Raw genomic sequence first — 14,913 nt, forward strand, 5'->3', positions numbered from 1 at the left:
AACATTCAGAAAAAGAATCCAACTGTTCTAACAGATCTGCACATAAGATATCAAATTAATTATTACCTTGGGTATAAAACAGGATACATTTTGCATAAATTTTTCATAGGAATTTTGAACATGCAGAATTTCAAGTTAGGGTAATTAGACAGAGAAATTAAAAATATTCAGACATACAAGAAAAAAAAAATGAAAACATGAGAATTTGCAATAATGTTCTACCATTTTAAAGTTTCTAACACTCTCCCCATTATAACAGGTCAAGTTTGCAGTGACTTAAGTCATTTTCCATTATGATATAAATATTGGTAGTTCAGAGTAGTATCGATACAGAGTGCATTGCGATAATTCTCTGGTAAACCTTAATGTACCTACAAAATTGTTGGTGGTCTGTCCAAGTGTGGATATACTTTTTATAAGTCCCTTTTATATATTACCAGTTACTGGACAAGCTCTTGGTTAAGTGTGCCCCTATAATCCTTGTTGTATATAACAGGTTACTATACAAACTCTAAGTGGTGTTCCTATAATCCCTGTTGTATATTACAGGTTACTGGACAAACTTTTGGTGGTGTTGCTATAATCCCTGTTGTATATAACAGGTTACTTGACAAACTCTTGGTCGTGTGTTGCTATAATTCCTGTTGTACACTCACGTGCCAAAAGTATGTCAATTTTTTCACAAGATGGCCGCCATAGTTTTTGTTTACTACTTGAATAAAAAATGATGCACTTACCTTATTTCTTCGTATTTTGACTTAATATTTTGTGATGAAGCCTTTGGATGCAATCACTTTCCGACATCGTTTCGGTAGACTGGAGTAGAGAGACCTGAGGTAAGTTTTTGACAGATTGTTCCAAGCATACTGTAGTTCGTGTTTCAAGTCGTCGATGGTACGGATGTGGAAAATCTGACGTTTAACATGATTTTTCAAAACAAGCCAGACATTTTCAATTGGGTTTAAATCAGGGGACTAGAATGCCATTCCTAAGTCTTCTGTCTCTCGTGAGCGATGAACAGGGCAATTGTCATCCATGAAATGCCAGGGTGAATTTGCAAAATATTTTACTATCACGGGCCATAAATGTTCATAACACACTAATGTACTTCTGCGAGTTCATATTACCATCAACAAATGGTATTCCAGCTCCTGTTATTGTCCCCCACACCATTAACTTTTTGTCCAAGTACCCCAGGCAATAGCCTCTCCATTTCTCCGATGTTTTCCTCCAAACTTTAACTTTACCATCTGGTTTTACAACTATCGTCATTTCATCACTAAAAATAACATTCTTCCATTGTTGGTCAACTTTCCAAGTTAATTTTCCCCTACAATACTGAAGTCGTTTCTTCCTGTTCACTTCACGGACCCCCAATTTTTTTGCCACAGTCCTTCTCCAGTATTGCTGACGATGTGCTGAATAGTTCTCTTAATACAGAATTTGGCACTGACCTGTTGTATTCATCGGTTATTTCCGTTAAAGTTTTTCTTCTGTCTTTTTTTACGATTCTAGAGAGAGCCGTGTGGTCGCGAACTGTCATGGATGGGGGTCGTCCACTTCGAGGTTTATTTTCAACGTCACCCCGCTCACAAAATCGCTTTAAGAATCGACAAATTGTCGAGGAATTCAAATTTAGTAATTCAGCCACTTTAACCGCTTTTAATCCACTTTCTATTAGGGATATTACGGTCTTCTTTTCATCAATAGTAAGTTCTCGTCCCCTTCGTCCCATGCTTGTTGTTTACATTGACAATGGAAAAATAGCAGAAGTTATGACTACTTCCGGTTTACAAAGGCATTACATAATATACGGCAGCTTAATGGTGACATAAATAAGTCAAAATTCGTGAATGAAAGTAAAATTTTATTGAAAAAAAAATTATTGATTTAATTTATATACGGCGGCCATCTTGAAAAAATTGACATACTTTTGGCACGTGAGTGTATATTATACAATTATTGCTGTGTTTTGAGGTCAATACAATGATTTAGCCATCTGAGGAGTACAATATTCACCGAGCCCGGAGGGCGAGGTGAATATTGTACTTCGAAGATGGCTAAATCATTGTATTGACCGAAAAAACAGCAATAATTGTTTTATTATATGATTCACTAATAAAATGATAAAACCCATTACTTGTTTGCATTTTATTAAGTCCTATCCAAATACAATTAAAAGAGAAGCAGAATTACAATGTTAATCAACCTTACAGGTCGTATTTATTTTTTTTTAAAAGTTTTTTTTATCAATTTTTGTTGCCATGAAAAAAATGTCAGTCTTTTTTCCAGGATAGATTTTTAATGGAAGGAGTATTATCAGGGAAAACTGACTGCCAAAAAGTAAAAATTGTTGTTCAGTAAAAGTGTTGGAGGAGTGTCCCTGCATCCCCTCTTACCATCCTCACCCGAAAATATATATTCGCTTATGTTTTCTTCACATGAAAAAAAAAGTTATAGTAGTTTAAATAGCTTTCCAAATCAATTTGTATCAATTTGGAATTTCCCAATCTATTTTTAGATCAATGTAGAGGAAATAAATCCTTGTATTGACCTAGAACGTCACGTGCAGGTCAATACAACGTAGTATTTTTCTAACATAGTTGGATCTCAGCCAATCAGAGAGATGGAAATTATTCTATCATATAATAAAACAGGTTACTGGACAAGCTTTTGGTGGTTTGTTCATTTTTGATAAATCCCTGTTGTATTGTACAGGTTACTGGACAAACATTTGGTGGTTTGTTTCTATTTGATAAATCCCTGTTGTATTTTACAAGTTACTTGACAAACTTTTGGTGGTATGTCCCTATTTGATAAATCACTGTTGTTGTTTGTTATAGGTTACTGGACAAGCTTTTGGTGGTGTGCCCCAATGTGGATTACTGTGAGGAGGTTCTGCCCCGCTGTGAACTTGAGGCCCACCTTCTCCACCGTTGTCGGGGGGCCGTCACTAAGTGTATCAAGGCCACACTGGGCTGTACCTTCCAGGGCCCCCGCAGTGCCCTACAGAGCCACCTATGGGAGTGTCAGTTCAGAGACCAAGATGGAGGTAGTACAGATTATAATACTGAATTACACAGGCAGTGTTTTTATGTACTAATGGTTTTAAATGCCAGTTTAAGGAAAAAGGCAGAGTATTTTTATTTTTAAGCTATATTAACTTATTTAAAATGGTTAAATATTGTCATTAGATTTCTTTTTATGAGTCGGGAAGAAAAAATGCTGCTTCCTTATATAGAAACATAGATATTATAATTTCATAGTTTGTGGAGTTTTCTTTGAACATTTTTTTTTATAATTTTAATAATCCTAGTTTATCACCTAAATTACCATCAGTGAACGGGGATGCCAATTTTTTTTCTTTAGAATTATAAAATATATACATAGGTACATTAAAATCACATGGATCCCCTTTTTCTTCATTTGATTGGCTTGTTGGATAGCTCTTTTTACTGACTTGATGTTCTTGCTTAACAGGCAAAAATCCAGTCCTGGATGGGGAAGTGTCAACTATTGAAATCCAGAGAAGTCAAGCAGACCTTGGTATCAGTATTGTAGGAGGAAATGACACTCCTCTAGTAAGTCAGACCTTGTATTAGTATTGTAGGAGGAAATGATACTCTTCTAATAAGTCAGACCTTGTTTCAGTATTGTAGAAGGAAATAATACTCTTCTAGTAAGTCAGACCTTGTATCAGTGTTGTAGGAGGAAATGACACTCCTTTAGTAAGTCAGATCTTGTACCAGTATTGAAGGAGGAAATGACACTCCTTTAGTAAGTCAGATCTTGTACCAGTATTGAAGGAGGAAATGACACTCCTCTAGTAAGTCAGACCTTATATCAGTACTGTAGGAGGAAATGACACTCCTCTAGTAAGTCAGACCTTGGTATCAGTATTGTAGGAGGAAATGACACTCCTCTAGTAAGTCAGACCTTGGTATCAGTATTGTAGGAGGAAATGATACTCCTCTAGTAAGTCAGACCTTGGTATCAGTATTGTAGGAGGAAATGATACTCCTCTAGTAACTCAGACCTTGGTATCAGTATTGTAGGAGGAAATGATACTCCTCTAGTAAGTAAAAACTATTGTAGGAGGAAATGATACTCCTCTAGTAAGTCAGACCTTGTATCAGTATTGTAGGAGGAAATGACACTCCTCTAGTAAGTCAGACCTTGTATCAGTATTGTAGGAGGAAATGATACTCCTCTAGTAACTCAGACCTTGGTATCAGTATTGTAGGAGGAAATGATACTCCTCTAGTAAGTCAGACCTTGTATCAGTATTGTAGGAGGAAATGACACTCCTCTAGTAAGTCAGACCTTGGTATCAGATACTCCTCTAGTAACTCAGACCTTGATATCAGTATTGTAGGAGGAAATGATACTCCTCTAGTAAGTAAAAACTATTGTAGGAGGAAATGATACTCCTCTAGTAAGTCAGACCTTGTATCAGTATTGTAGGAGGAAATGACACTCCTCTGTTAAGTCAGACCTTGTATCAGTATTGTAGGAGGAAATATACTCCTCCAGTATATCAGACCTTGGTATCAGTGTTATATGAGGAAATGATACTCCTCTGGTAAGTCAGACCTTGGTATCAGTATTGTAGGAGGAAATTATACTCCTCTAGAAAATTAGACTATTGTAGAAGGAAATGATACTCCTAATAAGTCTGACATTGGTATCAGTATTTTAGGAGTAAATGATACTCCTCTAGTAAGTAAGAGAGTAGGAGGAAATGATACTCCTCTAGTAAGTCAGACCTTGTATTAGTATTGTAGGAGGAAATGATACTCCTCTAGTAAGTCAGACCTTGTATCAGTATTGTAGGAGGAAATGACACTCCTCTAGTAAGTCAGACCTTGTATCAGTATTGTAGGAGGAAATGATACTCCTCTAGTAACTCAGACCTTGGTATCAGTATTGTAGGAGGAAATGATACTCCTCTAGTAAGTCAGACCTTGGTATCATTATTGTTAATACTATATTATTACCAAGATCTGACATACAAGAATTGAATCATTTTCAATGTAATCAATGCTCTCAACCTTATTCAGTATTTGCCTTATAATATATCTAATTAATTCCTGATTTATTACAATGACTTCGTGTATTTCATCAACTTTTTGTGAATTTCAGGGATGCATTGTGATACAGGAAGTATTTCCTGATGGGGTTATCGCTAAGGATGGACGACTGATGCCTGGGGACCAGATACTAGAGGTCTGTGACGTTTTCTCCCAAAACTCAAAATATTTGTATCTGTACCATATTAATATGCTGTTTTAATTTTTAAAAAAAGATTTTTAAAAAATTACAAAAGGGCCTTAACATTTTTAAGCGTACCTGAGCTGAAAGCTGAAAGTTTTACTGTATATTAGAAGTATATTTGTCACTATTACAGGTAAATGGTCAGGATAGAACCTCAAAGCTCAGCAGTTTTAAATTGAAGAATCAGTTGATATATTAGAAGTATATTTGTCAATGTTACAGGTGAATGGTGAAGATCTAACCCAGGCTTCTCACTACAAAGCTCAGCAGTTACTGGGACATTACTACCCTGTTTGTCGCTTCACTCTATACAGAGAAAAGGCCGAGGAAAATCGACCAATAGAAAAAGAAGGTAATGACCAATCATAGACTCTGATTTTGTCTCTTCTTGTCTGAAATAATATTGTTATTAATACATCTTGAAGTAAAAATGTCTTGAAGTTCATACATAAATGAATGTTCTCTGCTTATGTTTTTAAAATAAGGTGTATATCTGTTTTCTAGAGATACTGAAAATAACATTGAACAAAGTCAAAGGGAAGCAACTTGGAATTAAACTTGTTGGGAAAAGGTATGTACCCAATAACTTAGATTCTTATTATATTCTTGAGCAGAAAAAAATACACTGACTGTTTTGTTAAGCATAAATACATCTAGCTCCATTATGTAAGATAAATTCTGTGCTGATTACATCTTAATAATATTAATATTATATCAAGAATTTAATGAGAATTGTTGAAATTTTTGGAAGAGGTTATCTCTCCATATTTAATTTAAATCATAGTAGTATTGTAAGAACTATTATTAGATATGTTTATTCCCCTGTATGATATTTCTGAATTCCTTTATATATTATTGACTCCTCACACATTTGACAGGATTGGTCCAGGGGTGTATATCCTCAATCTAGTAAGTAGACGTAGACCTTAAAACTGTAGAGTTGATACGATTTCACTGAGAGAGTTAGCTAAATGAATGTACATTTGAATATTTCAGTTTTATACACCATAACATTTATTCATTGTCGCTTCACAGATGCATTCATGTGTACTTAAATGTGTGTATATCCATTGATATGTAATATGTGATATCCCTGCACACACCTCATGTTGACAGCTTTCTTACTTGATTTCTGATTTCAGGTCCCAGAGAGCCTTGCAGCATTAGACGGCCGATTAAGACCGGATGACAGGGTGCTAGAAATAAACGGTGTAGACGTATCGTATGGGACACAAGAACAGGCAGCTCAGGTTATTCAGGTACTACATAGTGTTTAGTAAGACTGTCAGGTTATTCAGGTACAGTACACTGTGTTTAGTAAGACTGTCAGGTTATTCAGGTACTACACAGTGTTTAGTAAGACTGTCAGGTTATTCGGGTACTACACAGTGTTTTGTAAGACTGTCAGGTTATTCGGGTACTACACAGTGTTTAGTAAAACTTTCAGGTTATACAGGTACTACACAGTGTTTAGTAAGACTCTCAGGTTATTCGGGTACTACACAGTGTTTAGTAAAACTTTCAGGTTATTCAGGTACTAAACAGTGTTTAATAAAACTCTCGGGTTATTCAGGTACTACACAGTGTTTAGTAAGACTCTCAGGTTATTCAGGTACTAAACAGTGTTTAGTAAGACTCTCAGGTTATTCAGGTACTGCACAGTGTTTAGTAAGACTCTCAGGTTATTCAGGTACTACACAGTGTTTAGTAAGACTCTCAGGTTATACAGGTACTGCACAGTGTTTAGTAAGACTCTCAGGTTATTCAGGTACTGCACAGTGTTTAGTAAGACTCTCAGGTTATACAGGTACTGCACAGTGTTTAGTAAGACTCTCAGGTTATACAGGTACTACACAGTGTTTAGTAAGACTCTCAGGTTATTCAGGTACACTGCACAGTGTTTAGTAAGACTTTCAGGTTATTCAGGTACTACACAGTGTTTAATAAGACTCTCAGGTTATTCAGGTACTACACAGTGTTTAGTAAGACTCTCAGGTTATTCAGGTACTAAACAGTGTTTAATAAGACTCTCAGGTTATTCGGGTACTGCACAGTGTTTAGTAAGACTCTCAGGTTATACAGGTACTGCACAGTGTTTAGTAAGACTCTCAGGTTATTCAGGTACTGCACAGTGTTTAGTAAGACTCTCAGGTTATTCAGGTACTGCACAGTGTTTAGTAAGACTCTCAGGTTATACAGGTACTGCACAGTGTTTAGTAAGACTCTCAGGTTATTCAGGTACTACACAGTGTTTAGTAAGACTCTCAGGTTATTCAGGTACTGCACAGTGTTTAGTAAGACTTTCAGGTTATTCAGGTACTACACAGTGTTTAGTAAGACTCTCAGGTTATTCAGGTACTGCACAGTGTTTAGTAAGACTCTCAGGTTAGACAGGTACTGCACAGTGTTTAGTAAGACTCTCAGGTTATTCAGGTACTGCACAGTGTTTAGTAAGACTCTCAGGTTATACAGGTACTACACGGTGTTTAGTAAGACTCTCAGGTTATTCAGGTACTGCACAGTGTTTAGTAAGACTCTCAGGTTATACAGGTACTGCACAGTGTTTAGTAAGACTCTCAGGTTATTCAGGTACTGCACAGTGTTTAGTAAGACTTTCAGGTTATTCAAGTACTACACAGTGTTTAGTAAGACTCTCAGGTTATACAGGTACTACACAGTGTTTAGTAAGACTCTCAGGTTATACAGGTACTACACAGTGTTTAGTAAGACTCTCAGGTTATACAGGTACTACACAGTGTTTAGTAAGACTCTCAGGTTATTCAGGTACACTACACAGTGTTTAGTAAGACTCTCAGGTTATTCAGGTACTACACAGTGTTTAGTAAGACTTTCAGGTTATTCAGGTACTACACAGTGTTTAGTAAGACTCTCAGGTTATACAGGTACTACACAGTGTTTAGTAAGACTCTCAGGTTATACAGGTACTACACAGTGTTTAGTAAGACTCTCAGGTTAAACAGGTACTACACAGTGTTTAGTAAGACTTTCAGGTTATTCGGGTACTACACAGTGTTTAGTAAGACTCTCAGGTTATTCAGGTACTACACAGTGTTTAGTAAGACTCTCAGGTTATACAGGTACTACACAGTGTTTAGTAAGACTGTCAGGTTATTCAGGTACTACACAGTGTTTAGTAAGACTCTCAGGTTATACAGGTACTACACAGTGTTTAGTAAGACTCTCAGGTTATTCAGGTACTGCACAGTGTTTAGTAAGACTCTCAGGTTATACAGGTACTGCACAGTGTTTAGTAAGACTCTCAGGTTATTCAGGTACACTACACAGTGTTTAGTAAGACTCTCAGGTTATTCAGGTACTGCATAGTGTTTAGTAAGACTGTCAGGTTATTCAGGTACACTGCACAGTGTTTAGTAAGACTCTCAGGTTATTCAGGTACTACACAGTGTTTAGTAAGACTCTCAGGTTATACAGGTACTGCACAGTGTTTAGTAAGACTCTCAGGTTATACAGGTACTACACAGTGTTTAGTAAGACTCTCAGGTTATTCAGGTACTACACAGTGTTTAGTAAGACTCTCAGGTTATTCAGGTACTACACAGTGTTTAGTAAGACTCTCAGGTTATTCAGGTACTGCACAGTGTTTACTAGCCATTCTCTGTAACCACTTAAATTTCGTTGCCACGCATGGTCACCGATTTTGATGAAACTTCACCCATGCTTAGTACTTGACACCAGAAACAAATATCAAACAAAATTTTGTTGCTATGTGTCTTGGTTGCTGTGGCAACAGCTAGAAAAGTTTGAAAAATCGAGATTTTCAGCCACTTTAAATCTTGACTGTGGCTTAATAAAAACTAGAAAAATCAAACAGTCCATTCTCACGAAAACATGACACATTGATGTCACTTATACTGTAAAGAAACTGTTTAGAATATATCTCTAAGTAAGTGGTAACCAAGGGTACATTTGGAATACATCTAAAATGCTGAAATATGCTGAAAAACACTCCGTATTCACTAATGGTAGGTGTTACATGCTCAAACTCAATCATCGACTTAAGAAAAACAATGAAAATGTTTGACCTTAAATATATAAGTAAAAGCAATATTATTCTATAAAGAACTTTTATGGTTGCCATGGTAACACAGTGTAACCATGCAAAACCAGTAACTAAGATTGGGTTAATGCTACTGTCTTGAGGAAAAACATGAAAATTCAAGACTGGCAAATATGCATCTTTAGGACCTTGCAACACCAAAACCATAAGAAAAATTTGGTATAATTCCTACTTTGCAGTGTTACCATGGAAACAAAGTACCAGTGCTTAAAAGTGAATTATTTTTCGCTGCATTCAGAATTAAATTGCCATTTAATCAAGTAGCAAATTAAAGGACTCAGCTTGAATAGTACTTATCTGTTAGAACTGAAGTTGAATATCATATATTGATAAAATTTGATGAATAAAACAACACTGTTGCTATGGTTACCAAGAAGGGAAAAGATTTTGTGAACTTTATATCAATATTAAACACTGTGTGCCAACTTCTTGCATCCACTTAGAGATTAGATGATAGTCAAAATTAAAAGTCATGTTAGCTGTTAATAAATATCAATCATAAAAGTTTTGGGAATCTACATTTACACAAGGAAAGAAAATATTTTTCAGGTTTTTAAGCATATATTTTCTGCTTATTTCCATAGCAACGCTCTATTTAAAGAATCCAATCGGACTTTTTTCAAATGGGAACACTTGGAGCACACCAACATCTTATAAAATTGATCATTAGTTATGAGGAAATGTGCTTTTTTTAAAAGATAGGATCAGATTTAAACATACAAAGTGTTACTTTGAAGGCTGTCTGTGGTATAAAAACCTTGGCAACCATTGTCAACCAAAATGAAATATCATATTTTGTTCTTGGTATATGTTTCAAGGTTCTTTTTTCTATTATTTGGTCACATTTCATCCTATAATTGCTTTTTATTTTTACGTGTATGACTTTATAAAATTCAATGAACATTTTTTTTACTTTTGAATACTTTGTAACCATAGTAATGTATGTAGTAGTTGATTTACCAAACATGTTTATCATGCATTTGAGACATCTGACCTTCAACTTTTGGAAACAGTCATTGCCATTTATTTGCTTTGCCGCAAATGTTAACTATGGGGCTCTAAACATGTTAAAAAAGAAATTTAAGACATGTTGCCATGGTAACTATAAAACATAGCAACCAATTTTTGCCGGATTTCAGTTTAGGGTATCACTGACTTTTATCATAGAGAGTTTGGAGAAATTCTGAGACTATGCGTGCCACAGCTCCTATATAAAATTTCAAATCATTACAGAGAATGGCTCTTAATAAGACTCTCAGGTTATTCAGGTACTACACAGTGTTTAGTAAGACTCTCAGGTTATACAGGTACTACACAGTGTTTAGTAAGACTGTCAGGTTATTCAGGTACTACACAGTGTTTAGTAAGACTCTCAGGTTATTCAGGTACTACACAGTGTTTAGTAAGACTTTCAGGTTATTCAGGTACTACACAGTGTTTAGTAAGACTGTCAGGTTATTCAGGTACTACACAGTGTTTAGTAAGACTCAGGTTATTCAGGTACTACACAGTGTTTAATAAGACTTTCAGGTTATTCAGGTACTACACAGTGTTTAGTAAGACTGTCAGGTTATTCAGGTACTACACAGTGTTTAGTAAGACTCTCAGGTTATTCAAGTACTACACGGTGTTTAGTAAGACTAAACATATATCCTGTGATTTAGACAAGATCGACCAATGTGCATTTCTGGATATCTGTAGAGGTTGTTGAAGAAAATTCTTATGACATGTAGAGATTTTTGTTAACTTGTCATATGAAGTGTAGATTGAGATCATTTTTCCTTTGTAGACAAGTGAGGACAGGGTCCAGTTTGTGATATCTCGGTGCAGTCGTCCTCAGACACCGGATCTCATTAGGTCTACAGCAGATAATACCGTTGTTCATCCTAACTATGAAAACCATTCACCGTACAGCAGTCTGAGTGGGCAGCAAGGGGAGAAACTTGTCACTGTATCCAAGGTCAACACAAATATCTAACATATAATACTAAATCTAGGGTCTGCACAAATATCTAAATATAACATTTAATCCAGGGTATGCACAAATATTTTTTTTTTTTTATCTAGCACATATATCTTTTTTTTTATTTAGCACATATATCAAAACATAACACTAAATCCAGGTTCAGCACAAATATTTAAATATAGCACAAAATCAAATTTCAGCACATTTAAATATCTAAATATAGCACTAAATCTATGGTTAGTACGAATAGGATGCTTAGAATTCTAACTTGTTTGTGTTATAGGATGCTCAGAATTCTAACTTGTTTTATATGTTATAGGACGCTCAGGAATCTCTGGGAATCAGTGTGGCGGGGGGAGTTGACAGCCCCCGAGGAGATACCCCCATATACATCACAAACATCAACCTGACAGGATGTCTGGGCAAAACTAAACAGGTCAAGGTAGGTAACAAATCTACATCACAAATATCAACATCACAGGATGTCTGGGCAAAACTAAACAGGTCAAGGTAGGTAACAAATCTACATCACAAATATCAACATCTCAGGATGTCTGGGCAAAACTAAACAGGTCAAGGTAGGTAACAAATCTACATCACAAATATCAACATCTCAGGATGTCTGGGCAAAACCAAACAGGTCAAGGTCAGTCACAAAGGTCAAAAGTGTAGTCAGGAGTGAAGTCAAAAGTGTCATCAGGAGTGTAGTCAAAAGTGTAATCAGCAATGTAGTCAAAAGTGTAGTCAAAAGTGTAGTCAGGAGTGTAGTCAAAAGTGTAGTCAAAAGTGCAGTCATCAGTGTAAGGCAGGCATTTAATATGATATAATTATTACTTTTGTGGCATTAATGACCAATATTTACTTTCAGAAAGGAGACATTTTGTTGTCCATAAATGGAAAGAGTTTGCTCGGCTTGAGTCATAACCAAGCAGTTAATCTGGTGAAACTAAACACAGAAGCCAAGGTCGTCTGTTTGAAGGTCATTGAGGGGTCTGAAACCTCGTATGGACAGGGAAACTTCACACCTACATGGCTGTTTTGGCAGAAAGTTCCAAGGTAATGTCTTTTGTAGAATAAGAACTTGTAATAAAGGATTCATTTAATGTTAGTATACATTGTACACTCTATTCCTAACAATATCTGTCATGTATACATTGTACATTCTATTCCTAACAGAATCTCTCATGTATACATTGTACACTCTATTGTTTATAGTATCTGTCAGACCATTAAGACTGTGACCTTATTAAGGAGTCCCAGCGGTAGCCTTGGTTTCTCATTGGTTGGAGGTTCAGACAAGGACACAGGACCACAGGTGCCTGTCCATGTCAAGTCTGTTGTCATGGAAACTCCAGCTGCCAAAGATGGCAGACTAAAGTAAGTTTGTGTTCCAACTGAGTAAAAAGTTGTTAAGAAATTTTGTAAATGATGAAAAATTCAGTGATAATTTCATGTCTCAGTTTGATTTTTAAAAACTTTATTTATAGCTGTGGATATTGAATTCATTTCAGATGTGGTGATATTCTTTTGAGTGTAAACCAGCATTCCTTAGTGAACATAACACATTCCAGGGCCGTGGATCTCCTCAAACAAGCTGATGGTGCTGTTACATTAACTGTTGTCTCATGGCCAGGAACCATTGTATGACACAGATACAATTTGTAACACAAAATTTCATTTGTCTGGTACCATTGTCTGACACACATGCATTTTGTTATACAAAATCTCATTGGTCAAACAGCATCCAACAACAATTTTTATTGTGCTGTACATCAACGAATTTCATTGGTTGAAAAAATGTAAAAAAAAAAATCACTGATTTATGCAGCTTGGTACAGAATGTTTTATTGGTTATTGCAGCACCTTATAGGTGTACTGCTGCTGTAAGACTGACCTTTGATTCTATAATGGATGGCATCTGTAATGTGTATGTTGAAGTAGTATTAACTTTCAAAGTTATTGATTGTATGACATTTGATGAAATGTGATGCTTCAACAGCTACTTTAATTAATCTCTGTGATTAGATTCATTTGTTAAGACTCTTCTGTGACAGAAGGATTCAAGTTTAATGAAGATTCTCATATTAATGTTGATATTTAATGAAGAATGGACATTTGTTAGTACACATGAATGTATGCATTTCAGCACAACCTTCAAAAGGAAATGTTTGATGTCTGTTCTGTTTCCAAAGATTTTATCTTTGTTCTAGATGAAATATAAAATTATATGATATCATTCCCCTTTAAAGTTAACACCACTCTGTTAAAATTTACTGCAGGAATTCTGTTGCCTTTCTAGTCTTTCTGAGCCCAGGACTCAAGTCAGTTGTTTTTGGTCAAAGACTATTCCTATTGTAGTCTGTCTGTGGATTTTATGTCATCTGTAAAGTTTTCTTATAAAGTTTCTTTTACAGACCTACACACAAAATTTCTACCAAACTTGTCAGAAAGCATCCTTTAATGAAGGGAATTCAAGTTTGTTTTTTTTTCAAATTAAGAACAATGTCCTCTCTCTCAAAGGGAGGTAATCTTCTTCTTAAGAAAACCATGAAAACCATGAAATATTTAAATGCAGGCATCATCCTTATGGTAGTGTATATCTTTTTTTAATCACAACACCCAGGAATCGGCTGGGGCTACAAGTTTTTTTTAAATTATAAGAAATAAAACGGTATTCATTTTTCCATTTAAAGAAGACAATGGAGACTTAGTCTAACACATGATCTTTTTTCCTGCAATATTTGATTTATCTTTTAAGTCATTGATAAGATTTTTAATAAATAATTTTTTTTAAATTTTTATCTAAGTTTTAAATGAATAAGGTATCACATTTTCAAAATGGTACTGTATTTGTATTAGTTGTTAATGACCATACTACATCTGATCTTATTGAACCTTTGCACAATCTGAGCACAATATTTATGCAATGTTCATTATTCTAGTCATTACATATAACCTTTCATTGTTTAATTTCTATTTTGTCTTAAGGTTCATAAACCCTCTGCTCACTCATATAAAATGTTGCTTGAACCTTCAGATTTTCCGAAAGATACAAACAATTATGACATAGCTTGCAGGGCAAAACTGGACAAAAAATATCAACTCAACTTGGCAAATTTATAAAGGAATAATAGACATGTATGTCATTAAGAGTTATCCCTCTTATCAGAGTATCAATGTACCTTAAAATTGTCTAATGATTTACAAAACAATGAACCTATTAGATCTTTGACTTTCACATATACCCAATGTGTGGAGGAAATTTTTGACATAACTTAGTCTTCTTTAGGTGCTGTCTGACTTTGCTCTAAGCAGTAAACATGTGAAAACATTATTAATTATAATGTAAAATTTAGAAGAAAATATCTGTAAGAAAATGAAAACATTTATTATTAGTGACTTATTTTTACATATACTTATTTCTATTAAGAATTGTGATTTTTTGCCTCGTGTAGGAGAAATGAGGAGTGAAACAATTGTTTTACAGAGTTTAAAATTTTCCTGTGTCACATTCCTATTTATAAAGACGTACATTGATCATTAATTCATAATGAATACAACGTAAAGACAAAAA

At 35.1% G+C, this 14,913-nt stretch overlaps 1 protein-coding gene across 5 annotated transcripts in view; it reads left to right on the forward strand.

Annotated features, from left to right (window-relative positions):
• LOC134267381 (ligand of Numb protein X 2-like) overlaps nt 1-14,382 on the forward strand; it is a 31,255-nt gene extending 16,873 nt beyond the window's left edge. For all 5 annotated transcript variants that reach the window (XM_062749601.1, XM_062749600.1, XM_062749602.1 and 2 more), the window contains 12 exons: nt 2,844-3,052; nt 3,481-3,581; nt 5,143-5,226; nt 5,497-5,626; nt 5,779-5,845; nt 6,153-6,183; nt 6,417-6,533; nt 11,163-11,333; nt 11,659-11,781; nt 12,208-12,395; nt 12,555-12,716; nt 12,851-14,382. In XM_062749601.1, coding sequence (XP_062605585.1) covers nt 2,844-3,052; nt 3,481-3,581; nt 5,143-5,226; nt 5,497-5,626; nt 5,779-5,845; nt 6,153-6,183; nt 6,417-6,533; nt 11,163-11,333; nt 11,659-11,781; nt 12,208-12,395; nt 12,555-12,716; nt 12,851-12,986 — 1,519 coding nt within the window. In that variant the 3' untranslated portion in view covers nt 12,987-14,382. The remainder of the gene's footprint in view (nt 1-2,843; nt 3,053-3,480; nt 3,582-5,142; nt 5,227-5,496; nt 5,627-5,778; nt 5,846-6,152; nt 6,184-6,416; nt 6,534-11,162; nt 11,334-11,658; nt 11,782-12,207; nt 12,396-12,554; nt 12,717-12,850) is intronic.
• Nucleotides 14,383-14,913: the final 531 nt, after the last annotated feature.

Source organism: Saccostrea cucullata, unplaced genomic scaffold (genome assembly GCF_032062105.1).
Source record: "Saccostrea cucullata isolate Sc308-1 unplaced genomic scaffold, CSIRO_AGI_Scuc_v1 ctg832, whole genome shotgun sequence".
NCBI classification, from domain to species: Eukaryota; Metazoa; Mollusca; class Bivalvia; order Ostreida; family Ostreidae; genus Saccostrea; species Saccostrea cuccullata.